The 14,647-nt window shown below is 39.3% G+C and overlaps 1 protein-coding gene across 1 annotated transcript in view; it reads right to left on the bottom strand.

The window, feature by feature from the left end:
- Nucleotides 1–1,541: 1,541 nt before the first annotated feature.
- TSPAN7 (tetraspanin 7) overlaps nucleotides 1,542–14,647 on the bottom strand; it is a 182,467-nt gene continuing 169,361 nt past the window's right edge. Inside the window, exons 6-8 of the mRNA XM_077480867.1 lie at nucleotides 12,480–12,563; nucleotides 4,622–4,694; nucleotides 1,542–2,557 (exon numbers count right to left, since the gene is read on the bottom strand). Coding sequence (XP_077336993.1) covers nucleotides 4,626–4,694; nucleotides 12,480–12,563 — 153 coding nt within the window. The 3' untranslated portion in view covers nucleotides 1,542–2,557; nucleotides 4,622–4,625. The remainder of the gene's footprint in view (nucleotides 2,558–4,621; nucleotides 4,695–12,479; nucleotides 12,564–14,647) is intronic.

Here is a 14,647-nt window from a genome sequence, read left to right as displayed (position 1 = left end):
TGTCACAGATCAAGAAGACCTTTATCTCCATGTAACCAGGGGTACAGGGATGCTTGATAGCCCTTTCCAATCACTGCTAGAAGCTGTTTCCAGGATCAAAAACACAGAAATGTGGACCGGAGTATGTCAATGTACTCAAAGAAACATTTTACAGTAAGTACAAACATCTTATTTTATGTAGGGCTGGTTCACACCGCAAAAACGCACTCCAGATCCGTTCCGTATGAGTTTCTGCATGCTTGTTTTTAACACATTTAACACTTTTTTTTTAAATATATTAGGGTCCAGTGAATTTTTGATGCGTTTTACTGCGTTCCAGTATGGTCCAGTAAAGGAAAAATGCAGCATGTTCTACTTTTTTTTCTGGAACTGAAAAGCCCTGGAACTGACTGCACTGGTGTGAACTATGCCATTGGAAAACATATAACCTACTTTCCATGGTTTTTGAAGCAGAACAAAAAAAAATGCACTGGACTGCGTGTGGTGTGAACCTTCTCTTAGTGTATATTAAGGAACACAGGCATTCAGATATGGTCAAGACATCCAAAGAAAGTCCAACTAAAGAGTGGGTAACAACCAGTGACAAGGGGGATTGGGACCTGTTCATAACTCAGGACTACTAAGAGAACCAACTCTGGATCCAACTGTCTGCAAGACAGGGGAGACTGCAAACAACAAGGTGATACATGAGAAGATGGAAAGGAGGTGCTGGAACCCTGGGATGTTATTTTCATATTATCATTTTCATCTAGTACTATGGCAATAATGTAAATGTAGAGAATATGAATATTGGACTGGCAGCTTCTACATCCCAAAGGACTTCCATGGTCACACCTACAAAAAGGTAAACCACGACCCCCAGCTATTGAAAGAGGCACCAAAAATAGGAGAATGGAGAAAACCCATCCACTTAGCAATAGGGAGTGCCTCTGGGATCTGACGGAAGAACTCTGCAGAACCTGTATAACCCTAAACACAGAACATGTTTTTAAGAATCTTCTGACCGACACCACTCCGGTGAAGCATCCATAGTTTTGGATCGAGAACAACAAAATGTAGCTGCACTGCTAAGCGCATTAACCTGATTAGGGGTAGAACAAGGGAAAGTATCTGGGGAACCTTTCTCACAAGGCAATGGAACAACCACAGGGGTCCCATAAAATCCTCCAGATGTGCTGTATCACCAACAGGGGGCACCTGTAGCAGGAACCAAGGGTGGTCCACCCCTAAAACAGCCTATGGGAAGGGTAGTGAAAAATTGTTTGGCTTTACCAAGAAGATCTGAAGAAAAACACCCAAACTCCTTAGGACACCAGTAAAAACTTAGACATGCTGGGTAGAAGAGGGGCTATATAAGAAAGCCAGCATTACGGTATTTCGGTAAACTCAGTGAAAATACAAATTTGGCAAGTGAACAGTCTACTACTTTAGCAAATCAACCCCACTGATCCATAAGGTACATAGTAAATACATAATGATAAAAATACTGGAGAGTATATACAAAGAGTGATACCCAAAATCATACTCAATAAAATCCAATATCTGTCGTAGTTCAGTTTATTAATATGTATATCACAAATGCTCACAATATCAAAGCATTTTATTCTCAGCATGCTAGATGGAGACATTATAAAAAATCAGTTTTAATTTATTTCTGTTTAAAAATGTTTGAACATTTTTCGACTTCTCTTCTTCCCTAATCTTCAGTCCTGTTCTGAATATAACATTTGGTTGGTGCACTTCCAAAGCATCATGGGGGAAAAAAGAAAGCAGGGAACATTAGCAAGGAGGAGAGGAAAAATAGGCATGACAGCACAAATAAGTTTAGTTGTACACTAAAGATAATTTAAAAAAAGCATCATTATACTGCCTTCACAGTAAGCAACAACAGCTTAGTAACAGTGAAACACGTCCTTGGAATCTGAAGCAAAAAAATTCACTAGACAAAGATCATAAGCATTAGGCATACAGCACAGAGTTAGGATCCAGACTGTGACCCTCGTGGGGGCCCCCTGAATCCTATTCAAAGCACAACATATCTCAACATTACTCTTCAAGTATTATCATATCACAGATTTATTCTTCTTATTGTTTTATCTGTATGTGGTATACGGCAAAATAAAAAAAATAAGTATGCCTTGTAAATAAATATATATATATAAAAGATTAGATACGCTATATTTAATTTCCAGGTACTGATTTATATAAATGAGTGAAACATTTAATAAACCATTGGTAAGGACTTTGTTGTCCCTTTGTATCAGCCACTGCATGCACAGCCAGGTCGAGGCAGTTAATGGATTATCATAGGAACTTTACAACTACAGTATGACTAAAGAACACACATAATAGCGTGCCATCATACGAAAAGCCTTCCCCAGTAGGAAGTTTGCAGTTAGACACTACAGAGGCTACTCTTCATGGCACAGCTGTACTGGAACAGATGGTTACACTACAAAATGGGAACACAGAGTGGTTGGTGGATGTGTTGTGTGCTCTAACATTCTGTAAAATCCTTCATAATTCTCTCAGCTCCTGATGTAGAAACTGCTGGCCCCTAGAGGAAAAAAAAATAAAACAAAACATTAGGCATGCAAGTAAAGTGTGTTTGAATGTTTACAATGAAACCCATGCTGTCTATTCCTATAAAGGCAATACTTGTTGTAGGGATTATTTTCCCAATGGCATATGGCATCCCAACCACCTGAATAGTAGAAGTTATATATTGAAAAAAAATCCAAAAAGTGGAAAAAAATAAATAAATAAAAAAGGTATATCTGAAGCCAACATTTGTTTATTTGGGATAGAGTAGTTAAATCCCTTTGGGGTTTTTTTGTGTCCTGCTAGACGAAATTTACGGTCAAAAAAAAGGAAGGAAGGATTTTTAAAATATCCACCAAATCAATTGTCCCAACTGGAAAAATCTCCTCCTCACCTCCTATTCTGGTAAACATCATAAAATTTGGATTTTTCAACTGTTGACAATGGTCACCAAAAATAAAAAGCTTTGTCTTTAAAGGCACTTAACACATAATTTATAACTTTATACACAGAAAGCATCACTGGATAAGCTGGATGTAAATAATAAAGGCATTGTAACTCATTCCAGCAAAAGGGGAGTTTGCACATTGAGTTGCCGTATACTGACTCTCTGGGTAGGCCGGTATCTGCCTCGAGTTTGACTTGTAATTTCATGCATTTTCTCCTGGTTCCCTAGCTTCTTCCCACAATTCAAACACCAAATGACTGACACATTTTTTTTTTGTAATTTAGGTGCCAACATTACAGTAAGTTGTTTATGGATGGATCTAGGGAACATTCTTATGTCTGCATGTCCACACTGATGCATGAAAGTCGAATAGGGAAGGATCGATTGAAGGGGAAGGATTTTGCGCATTTTATTCTCAGAACAAGCTGGTGCCTGCAGTTGTCCTGCTCCCCTCTACATGAGCAGAAACACATTTGTATCCTATACAGATAGCGTTGCCACCTGTCTGGGATACACCCAGACAGTCCAGGTTTTGAATCAGGTGTCCGGGTTTCAGGTGGACTGAAACATTCAGACAGGAATGTGGCTCTGAACAGGGTTTGACATTAGGGTGAGGGGGCACCATGTGTGCCACATTGCTTTTCTTTTTAGCATGCCCAAAAGGTGTCCCAGGTTCTATATTGTATACTAAAACAAACAAACAAAAAAAAAAATGTACTGTGCCCCACTAAAGTGTTCGGTGTTGGCTTGAAGAAAAAGTGGCAACCCTAAATGCAGTCTTAAATGTTTATAGAATAACTGTTCATAAGAACAATCTTCAGAGGCTAGATCATGCATGCACACCTGCCAGTTGTCTTGTGTCTAACAAAAATGTAGATCGAAGTGCCACACTACTGCTAAAAGGTCCAGATACAACTTTATTCCAGTAAAAGTCAGAGGTACAATCAAAAGCCTACTCTCCCAATTGCCCCCCTGACCTTTATAGGAATAAAGTTGTATCTGGACCTTTTAGCAGAGGGGTGGCTCTTCAATTGACATTTTTGTTACATTGCCCTACAAGCTAAGGAGACCATAGGCACCTGCCCACAAACCAGATCACCTACATCAATATCTTAAGATAAGATAGGAAGTTAAACCATCTCTGATAAATGGTTTGTGATCCCTCACAGACCTGTAAAGTTTGTAGGTCAAGAACATTTAAAATTCCATCAAGACAGAAAAAAAGTAAAGTGAAACAGAGCCGATTCAGTAAATAAGGCTGCAGGTAACAACAACAATGCCTTCCCTGGTGTGTAATTATATTTTTTTCATGCTTACATTTAATTAACAATATATATTACTACGTGGTAGCTTTGGAATGTCTGTATTGTTGGCACAAGCTGGATTTCTCATTTAATTGTCTGATCAGCCTCATACAACTGGAGAAGCGAAGCCATTAATACTCGATTTGTATGAGTTGTATGTGCAAGCTTCTCACACGCCAATAAGCAGAGTGATGTTATTACCAGCTGAAATTGATTAGCCTGAAATCACAGCATTCGCTTCAGCAATTTAAAAGCAAATGTGATTTGGAGCTTGTAAGTGAAGGTGGAAGCAAGAGGCGCCTTGATAAAAGCACAAATCCAAATTTACCGTGTTACACCATCTCGTACTGATTTGCAGTGATGAACCGGGAAAGACAGCATGCCAGCAACATTCCAATCAGCTGGAGGGAAAAAGCATAATACATATATTAGGCACTTAATCTTAATAAATATCATACATTTTCTCCATCATCTATAAATCTGGTGCTTTCTTTAGAATATCATAATGTAATGTTTGTAATAATTTATCACAGCTATTTGATATAAATAACTTGGATAACTAAGTGATCAAATGTGTTTTTATAGCATGTTTATAAGAATTTATGGCAAATCATAAGAGCCCAGAGACCTCATAAAAGGCATTATAGTGAAGGCAAAGAAAAAACAATTAGACATTTCCAGGTCACTGGAGTTTGCTCTGGAAACCATAATATAGTTTGTGTCCGAGTTGGCCTACTCAAAACAGAGTTTGGCTATGGGTGGAGGTTGCATGGATGGCTGAATCACCCACCAACATGTTTTACCTATTTTCTATTACAGAGATAAAGACAATGAGATTATGTGTTATAGGGGTGGCGGCAAACTGAAGAAGCAGTATGGTAATGTAGCCCACATGCATGGAATAATAACTAGAATCCTAGTCTTGGATGCATGTATGCTCTGGTCTCTCATTTTCTAACATCACCAACAGTTGGCTATAAATGGAAAAAAAAAAAAAAAAGACATTAAAACATGTGACTAGCCAGCTTACAGTGTACAAAACGGTTAATCTTGGGACAATCATATTTTCATTGCAGAAATATATTCCATATTTGTGATACTAAAATATATCCAACTAATGGTTTATAATAGGTGTACTTTGCTCAAATGTGCAACATGTAATGTGAACCCCTGGGTAGCTTCTGCCTTAATGGTGCGTTTATTGTACCATGTGTATGTAAATAAAGAAAAAAAAAAAAAAGAGAAAAGAAAAAAAGGCTACCCTTACCCTACTAACCTTCTAAATTCAATATGAACTCAACATACAAAATAATACATAAAACATCACATGGAAGTCCTAAAGTGCAGAAAGTGATGAAATGCATAGAAGTAGGACTTATGGCTATGTTGCTTCTGCCTACTGGAACACATAACCAATGGAATGCATGCCGGCTCCCATGTGGATTGAACCAGCGGCATTCCCAGACCACATATTAGTATCAGCAGCTAAGTCTTATGTATTTTAATCTTGTTCAATCTTTCATATTTTGATATTTTCATGTCATTGTATTTACCTTTTTCTAATTTTATATAATAAACATTGATTTTTTTTCTATTACATTCGGTCTGTCAATTAAAGTCCCAAGTGGTTATACCGTGTCTTGTGCACTAGGTTTTCTTTTCTATATTTAATGGATTGAACTGACTAAATGTTTTTGCACAGATTGCCAACCTTCTTTATATGACCACATATTAGTAGATCATTCCGAGTACTGGGACAGGTGCTAAAAATTGTGAGTGTAATGCCTTGTACACACGGTCGGACATTCCGACCACAAAATTTTGTCCGAAACTGGTGTTGCATACACATGGTCGGACAAAGTTGTCGGAAAATGCGATCGTGGTGACGTTTGTTGCGTACGATGGGACTATGTAGAGGCTAGTAGCCAATAGCTTTGGTCTCATAATTTGATCTGAGCACTCGTGGCACTTTGTCCGTCTGAATTCTCTACAAACAAACAATCGGAAAAAGTCCAATCTGATTTTTTTGTTGGAAAATTTTAGATCCTGCTCTCAAATTTTTTCCATCGGAATTTCCAACGGAAAAAGTCCGATAGAGCCCACACACGATCGGATTTTCAATTACAATATAAGCCGATTGGACCTTTTCCGTCTGAATTTCCGACCGTGTGTTCAGGGCATAAGAAGCTGGGACATCCAAAAGCATTCCAACTGAGAAATGGGCAACACAACAACGAAGCGCTAACAGGCCCACAAGTAAACAACGCAAAGGGCTTAGTAAGGTCTACAGAGCCACCTGAAGAACCTTACAACCTAGGAGGACATTATATGAGGCCTACATATCCATCTGGTAAAACCGAATGAAGGAGTGAACAGAGGACCAGGAGGCAGCATTGCAATTCTAAAGCTGGCCATAGATGGATCAAACTTAGTCTGGTTCAGGAAGAACCAGCTTCATTTCAATCCACCTATGGCTGTTCCTTTTCGAGAGGATTTGATCTAGTCATCAACTCTTCTTGAATGGGAATGTTGGAAACATTGTGTATTCTAAGGGGAGGAGTCCCCGTTGTCAGAATACAGTAGCACAGTGGGGAGGATTCCTCCATTCACCTTTAATGTGTGGATTGGGGAACCCATTTGTTTTCTTTTGTTCAGCTAACCAGAAAGAACTGATCTAGTGGAGTATGCTTTGACTAATCCACTGCTTAAATACATAGGCTTGAATGAAGAGCTGAGAAATCCACCTCAAGAAGGTGAGACAAGAAGAAAGTTGGCATTTACAGGGACCCTCAGGAATGTTGAAAACAGAATCAGGGAAGGGAAATCTTGGAGCAGGACAGGGATGAGATAAAACAATGTCCTGGGTAAAGTGAAAGAACAAACCAACTTGGGAAGAAAGGAGGCCTGATGTCTCAAGAAAGGTTTTTTTTTTTACAGGTTAAGGTTGCCAACTCAGAAACTCGACTTGCAGAGATGATGGCAATGAGGAAGGCAACCTGGTGAGTTAGAATACACAGAGGAATATTCCTCATATGTTCAAAGGGTGGTTTCTGAATGGCCAACAGAACCAGGTTGAGAACCCATGGTGTCACTTAGTGATATACAGGGGGGACAATATGAGGGACACCTTTTATGAAAGCTTACACTAAGAAGTGAGAGGCAAGTGGTCTATAAAATAAAAGGGGGCTAAAATTTGACCCATAATGGGCTAAATGATGATCCAGGTTTGATTCATGATTTTTTACATTAGGCATTTCCTGGGATGGGAGCTTCTTGCCTTGCACCATGCTTCCAGGTGCAATGGTAGGTTCTGAGAGAAGTTGAGGATTCCTAGCCTTGAGAAGTGTAAGGGATAACAGAATCAGGTATGCCCGTGTTTTTTAGGACCTAGGCTTCCATAGCCAAGCCATAATAGCCAACAACCAAGAAGCAGGGTGGTAAACCGGTGCTAGGGACAGATGATCCGGGCAACATGAGAAAGCCTACATGGAGTCTGACAAGAGTCTGATGATACCACATCTGCTTGGGCCAGCTCAGTGTATCGCCAGAATGCCCTCCACCTCTCTTCTGCAGAGAGGACAAGGAAGAACTTTTAGAGGAGGAAAGGCATAGATCAGGTTGAACGGATCCCACGGATTCACCAGAGCATCTTTGAGCCGCGAGATTGATTCCTTCCTGATAGTTGACATAAGCCAAAGTCGTGGAGTCCAGTGGTCTAGAACAATGTCTACCCTGTGTCCCTTAATAAACGACTGTTTTGCAAATAAACATGAATTACAGGGAGCACTTATGACACTATATTCATAGTGTATTCTTGATTTTCTAAAGAGAGCACAGCAAAGTCTGCACAGAACAGGCAGCGAGTGGGGAAGAGGTGAATGAGTCACCCTTCTTGCTTGGCTGTGCATATAAATTTAGGCATGAGCAATTGAATTCTGTAAACAGCAGGCTTTTTTTTTCAGGTACATAGGTAAGAATATCGTGACAAATGTGCATTCAGCCACACCTGTTGGCTGGAAATAAAAAATAAATAAATAAATAAAAATGTTTAATTTTGCAATTTCCTTAATTTAAAAATAATAAAATATGTAAAGAAAAACCCACCAAAACATTCAACGTAAAGAAAGAAATCGTGGCCCATGCTGTTTTTAACCTTCAGGTGATTTGTAAACTGTGTGTCCACACTGCCTAATATGTTGGTAGGAGAAATATGACAATATAAGCTCATATAGATCTGAGCTATAAATAACCATCTCAGAAGTCTACTGAATGTCTATTAAACAATTACAGAAGAGGACAATGTTCGTCTTCCATCCTGGTGATAGATAATGTGGACATCAGAGATCGCAGATTCTGTCCTCCAGCTGTACAAGGATCAATGCTGCCTGCATGACCAAACACATTTCCTACTTCAAGTCAATATTTTCTCTTGATTTCCTTAACGCCTGCAGGGTAATCACACAGCTAGCACAGCAAGGCGGTACAAAACTAGTATCCAAGTACTTTGCTGGGTGTAGTGTACCAGATTTACCATTAAGCCACACCAGCAGGTAACTTCTTCTCTACCTTTATGCTATAAAATTGGGTTTTTATTATATCCCACAAAAATCACCTCTTTAACCCTCCTTCCGGACTTGGGGAAGTGGAAAGTCTAACTGCCTGCTAAAGAAAAAAAAACAAAATACCTTTCCAGCAGTTATTGAACTCACTACTGAAGTACTGCCTAACAATTTGATTCATATCTCGGAAGCTGAAAACCCTGGGATTGCTCTGTCACATCTATCCTTGTATATTTTCAGCAGAAAATATTTTAGGATGTCTCTATGCAAAGAAAGGAAGAGAATTAATATAATTGCTGTATTCTGAGTGTATTGCATTGTGATAAAAGCATGTTACACGTGTTGGTGCACCGGGGTGTAATTTATTTTAAACAGCACCTCAACGTACCTTGATGACCATGTACTATGAAGTGTTACCATTCTCTGCCTTTCCGAAAAAAAGAGAAGGTGGTATTGGTTGTGCTGGGTTGCATTAGCAGCCCATTCACAATAAACAATCTCCCTTAATGCAATGCACGTCAACATGCAATACAATGCATGCTAGCATGCATTTGTGATTTCACTAGTGGGAACCCAATCATGACCTCCATGAGTTAGAAAAGGACATTCTCCAGGAACTACTGTACATAATGGACTTTATTTTAGGAGAAGAAACTTAAAAGTACTACAAAATATGTTGGTTGTGTAATTATATCCCCAGATACTATAAACTGCAATGAAAGTGCCAGCAAGAACAGACTGGAACTGGTACTTCCTCAGGTTGCTCATGACAATTTTAGAGCTTAATGGATATATTTCATTTATTTTCATGATTAAAAATATGAAATTGTGTCAGGTAAACATCAACCATTACATTATTAATCATATTAATATTTTCCGCCAACAAGTGCAGCTCTGCGCATCTGTTCCTAGGTTTACAATGTTAATCTTAACTGTTCTGTTCAGAAAAAAATGTTCACCCCCTTGCTCATTCAGATGGGGGCTTTATAGAGTTTCAACTACTAAGAGAGTCTGAAGACAAGCAGCTTCTACTTTGTTCTTTCTTTACTGTGGAACCAGTATCATATGTGCATTCTGTGTTAACATTTATATGTAAAGTTAAATTAGATCTACAGTAAACAATAAAAAAAAAAAAAAAAAGGAAAAGAAAGGTAGCAAGCATCAGATTAAAATGTATAAATTTGACAAAAATGCCCCTTTAACGCTAACATGTACAGATCTGTGGCCCAAAAGCAAGTGGAACACAGAGAAATGATATTTGGAATCTGCCTGATAATACTTTAAGATCAGTTCTGGACATGTTTGAGATGCGTGTAATGTTATGATGAAAAAAAAAAAAAAAAAGCAAAAATTATTAGAATCAGGAAAAAATTAGAAATATAATCATGTGAGGTACAGGCCAATAAAGAGATACACAGGTGTGAGATTTTAATTGGGCTTTCATTTCTAATGCAGTGGCCTCCGGGGGCTGGATGTGGCCCTTTGCTTGCTTGTATCCAGCCCTTGGAGCACCCCCCCCCCACTGTCAGCAGTAGTGTGGCATAGTACCTCTCACACACAAACGATGGGGCACTATTGCTCCCACCAACACCAATGATGGGGAATTATTCCTCCGACTGACACCAACGATGGGGCATTATTCATCCCACTGACACCAATGATGGAGCACTATTCCTCCCACTGACAAACGATGGGGTACTATTGCTCTCACTGACACCAATGATGGGACACTGTTCCTCCCACTGACACCAAAGATGGGGCACTGTTCCTCCCATTGATATGAGTGATGGGGCACTGTTTCTCCCATTGATATCAATGATGGGGCACTGTTCCTCCCTCTAATACCAATCATGGTGCATTCTTTAATTCCATGGACACCAGAACATTTCCTTCTCCCACTGGCCACAGAGTGGCCCCCTAAAGTTTGAAGGACAGTAAACTGGCCCTTTGTTTAGAAAGTTTGGAGACCCCTGGTCTAATGCAATAATGAGTGTTTTTTTTAATATCTGCCTGCAATTTACATTTAAATGTATTACAGTAACCGCATCATAGGGATGCAATATGTAGCAAAATGTATGCAAATACAAACATGTTTAACTATAGAAAGGGGATAACAAAAAAAATTGATAGACCTAAAGTGTTTGTAAACCCTTACAAATACCCAATGAAGTGACTGGCCTTGGGTGATACACAAAGATGAAACAAATCCTCCTACATAAGTTGTATCTGTCTATCTGCAGTTTTCTCTTCTTTTCAGCTCTAAAAATGTATAAAGTTTGCCTGAGAATTCAGAAAAAAAGGGGGCAGGGAGAGCTGAAGTCACACTCAGTGAGGAGAGCCCTGACAGCTAATTGGAGGGAAGAGACACACCCCCTCACACAGGAACAAAGCTGAGGGTGTCAATCTGTTGGAGTTCCCTCCACTGTCCCTTTTTTCTCTTGGTGTCAGGAAAACTTGTTAGACGTAATTCATGCTGATAGCAGAGGAACAAAGCAGCAGACACAAGTAACACTTAGCAATCTTAATTCGGACAAGTACACACTACAGACGGATAAACTTTGTTCATGTTTCATGTCTGAGGTTTGCAACCACTTTAATTTAAAGTGTGTTCACAGAATTGCAGAGATTGTACATTCTAATGCCGCGTACACACGACCGGACTTTGATGGACTGGGTCCGACGGTCTTCCCGATGGACTTTCGGCGGAGGTCCGACGGACTTTCTGAATGAGCGGACTTGGCCACACACCACCGGACTAAGTCCATTCGAAACTCCGTTCGTTTTGAACGTGATGACGTAAACGGGACTAAACAAGGAAGTTCAATAGCCAGTAGCCAATAGCTGCCCTTGCGTTGTATTCGGTCCGTCAGACTAGCACATAGATGAGCGGTTTTCCCGATTTTTAGTCAGTCGGACTTGAGTCAGATAGATTTTAAACATGTTCTATTTCTAGGTCCTTCGGATTTTTTTTTTTTATAAAAAGCGGTCGGACTAGCCCACACACGATCGTATTGTCCGACGGACTGATCCCGTCGGACCTAGTCTGCCGGAAATTCCAGTCCTGTGTACGCAGCATTACAGATTCAGTATAAAGATGTACAAGTCTGGGTTCTTAATATAGTCTTAAAACAAGGAGGCGAGTACAAAAGTCAATGCATTTATTTTCTGCTGAAAGTAATTCAGCTCCTGCCTTGGGCACAGACTCAAATGTAAGTGCCGGGCAAGATGACACTAATAAGTTATATGCTGTACACTCTGGTCTTTGAGTATAAAGAAGATAAAACACAGGTGATTCCTGTCAAAGTGCAAGCAGGGAGAAGACCTAATTATCCTGGGTTCCAGGCACAGCTGCACATTCAACAAGGTCCCTTTTGTACAGTTCCTCATCTATGACAGATGTGCACACATTTCTAAGTCGCATGGCCTTGTTGCATCCTGATGGCCTTTTGCAGTCATATGGGTTTCAAATAGCAAATTAACCAAGTCATTACATTTAAGCGGTAACACAAATTGAATTGTCTCTTACTGTACTCATTTCCACAAATAAACTTTCAACTACCTGCAAAATATTTAAATTGCAAAGAAGAAAAAGTAGAGTAGAAAGTGACTTCTAGGACAAGTCTATACCTGTGAGAATGCAATTCCAAAAGCCACCCCAGCAATGATTCCCATGTTAGTTTCCATGAAATTAGTGACGAGTTCATAGCAACCCTGAAAAGATAAAAAAAAAAAATGCATTTATATTCAAATGGACATTGGCATGATCTGAGAAACAAAAAAAAAAAAGAAGTTTCCAAAAGTTAGGATATAATTAAAGGAAATCTGTCAGGAAAGATACAGTATATGTAGACCCTTATTGTTGGCCTTCTACAATTACTGCTGTAGGTGCTTGGCTGTCAGTCAATGAGCTGGAACACATATGCAGCTATTCAAGTCAAAACTCCTGATCTGCATACTGGTTTCAAGTGAGTAGCTGAAGGTGTTCAAGTCACTGGACACCACTGACAGCCAAGAAACTTGCATTGTTCAGCAACGGCAACCTATATGTTCCTTCGGGTTAGGGGGAGATAGGTTACAGAAGGGCAAGGATGGGCTTTAAGGTGGTTCTAAAAAGTAGTAAGGAACAAAGGGGAAGGGATTATCACGGTGCCAACGACAGCTCAGTACAATAGATAGATAGAAAAAGAAACGTTATTAAAAATGAATTAAAAACATCAATACAATTTTGAACCACATATAGAAGGGAGCTCTTTACAGTATTCTGTTGACCAAAGGAGATGATGGTGAATTATAACAGCAAGAATTGGCCTGCTGTTATAATTCACAGTCATCTCCTTTGGTCAACAGAATACTGTAAAAAGCTCCCTTCTATATTTGGTTCAAAATTGTATTGATGTTTTTAAGTCATTGTAATAAAATGCATTTTTCTATATACGGTATCTATTGTACTGAGTTGTCGGCACCGTAATAATCCCTTCCCCTTTGTTCCTTACTACAATCAACTTTTGGTACGAGGTGCCTTATCTACTAGTACATACTAGACACCAGCCTCTTTTCTTGCGATTCTAAAAAGGCAGAGCATTTTTTTTTTTTTTTTTTTTTTTTTACTCATTCCCTGCATTAAGGTAAAAACCTTCCATTGTCTGTGCCTTCCCCACCACCTAAACACTTACCTGATAACACTCTCGATCTACCACTGTCCCTGCTGGCATCCTCACTCTGCTCTCTTCTTGCATTCATGAACTTTACTGAGAACAGCATTAGCCATTGGTTCCTACTGCTGTCAGTCAAAGCCTGTGAGAAGGGAGTTGGGTGGGGGGGGGGCAGGGCCAAGGCATGTCGTGTGTGTCTATGGATGCACATAGTTTGGCTTGGGAGCACGCACGCACAAGTGTCCCCATAGCAAGTGGCTTGCTATGCGAGCACTCGGAGAAGAGGAGGAGTGTACAGTGCCAGCAGCTTACCCCAGAAGAGGAGGTTTGGGGCCGCTCTGAAAAATATATTTACCTGCTATATGCAAGGGTAACGTTTGTTATTTTAATTTAAAAAAATAGCTTTACAATAACTTTAAAGCAGCAGAACAGTCTTCATTAAAATATCAAACATATGTTGTTGGGCATGAGTCAGGGAAAAGACTGATGATCTAATAGCAGTAGTTACAAGTGCTGTAATACAATGAGCAAGACAGTTTTATTACAATTCTTATGGAAACATTATCGGCTATAAGACAAGTTACAAGCCTACCAGGATAATGCTCACACTTTGTCTCTTACTGTTAATTATTCATTATATCCCACTGCATTGCACACCATAACAAATCACAAGAATTAATTAGGCTCCATAACTGTTCAACGCTATTCTGGTATACTGTTAATACCATAAAAATAAATCTGTTCAAACTTTTTCTCTAAATTATTCCAGCAATTACTCACATTTCGTCTATGCTCACTGGTACAAACAAATTAGTAGCATTAACTCAAATGTCTACTTTACAATATGTATTCCTTCTGTTTTGTTAACCACTTCGCATCCAGGCCAATTCTGACATTTCTCTCCTACATGTAAAATTCAGCATTTTTTGGCTAGAAAATGACATAGAACCCCCAAACATTATATATGTTTTGTTTTTTTTGTAGCAAAGACCCTAGAGAATACAATGGCGGACATTGCAACTTTTTATCTCGTACAGTATTTTTTTCATAATTTTTTAGCATAATGTGAAAGATGAAGTTATGCCGAGTAAATAGATACCCAACATGTCATGCTTCAAAATTGCACACGCTCGTGGAATGGCG

Source organism: Lithobates pipiens, unplaced genomic scaffold (assembly GCF_037356315.1).
Source record: "Lithobates pipiens isolate NorthernLeopardFrog02 unplaced genomic scaffold, aLitPip1_a1.2 Scaffold_16, whole genome shotgun sequence".
NCBI lineage: Eukaryota > Metazoa > Chordata > Amphibia > Anura > Ranidae > Lithobates > Lithobates pipiens.
This window is presented reverse-complemented; position numbering and strand designations above follow the sequence as displayed.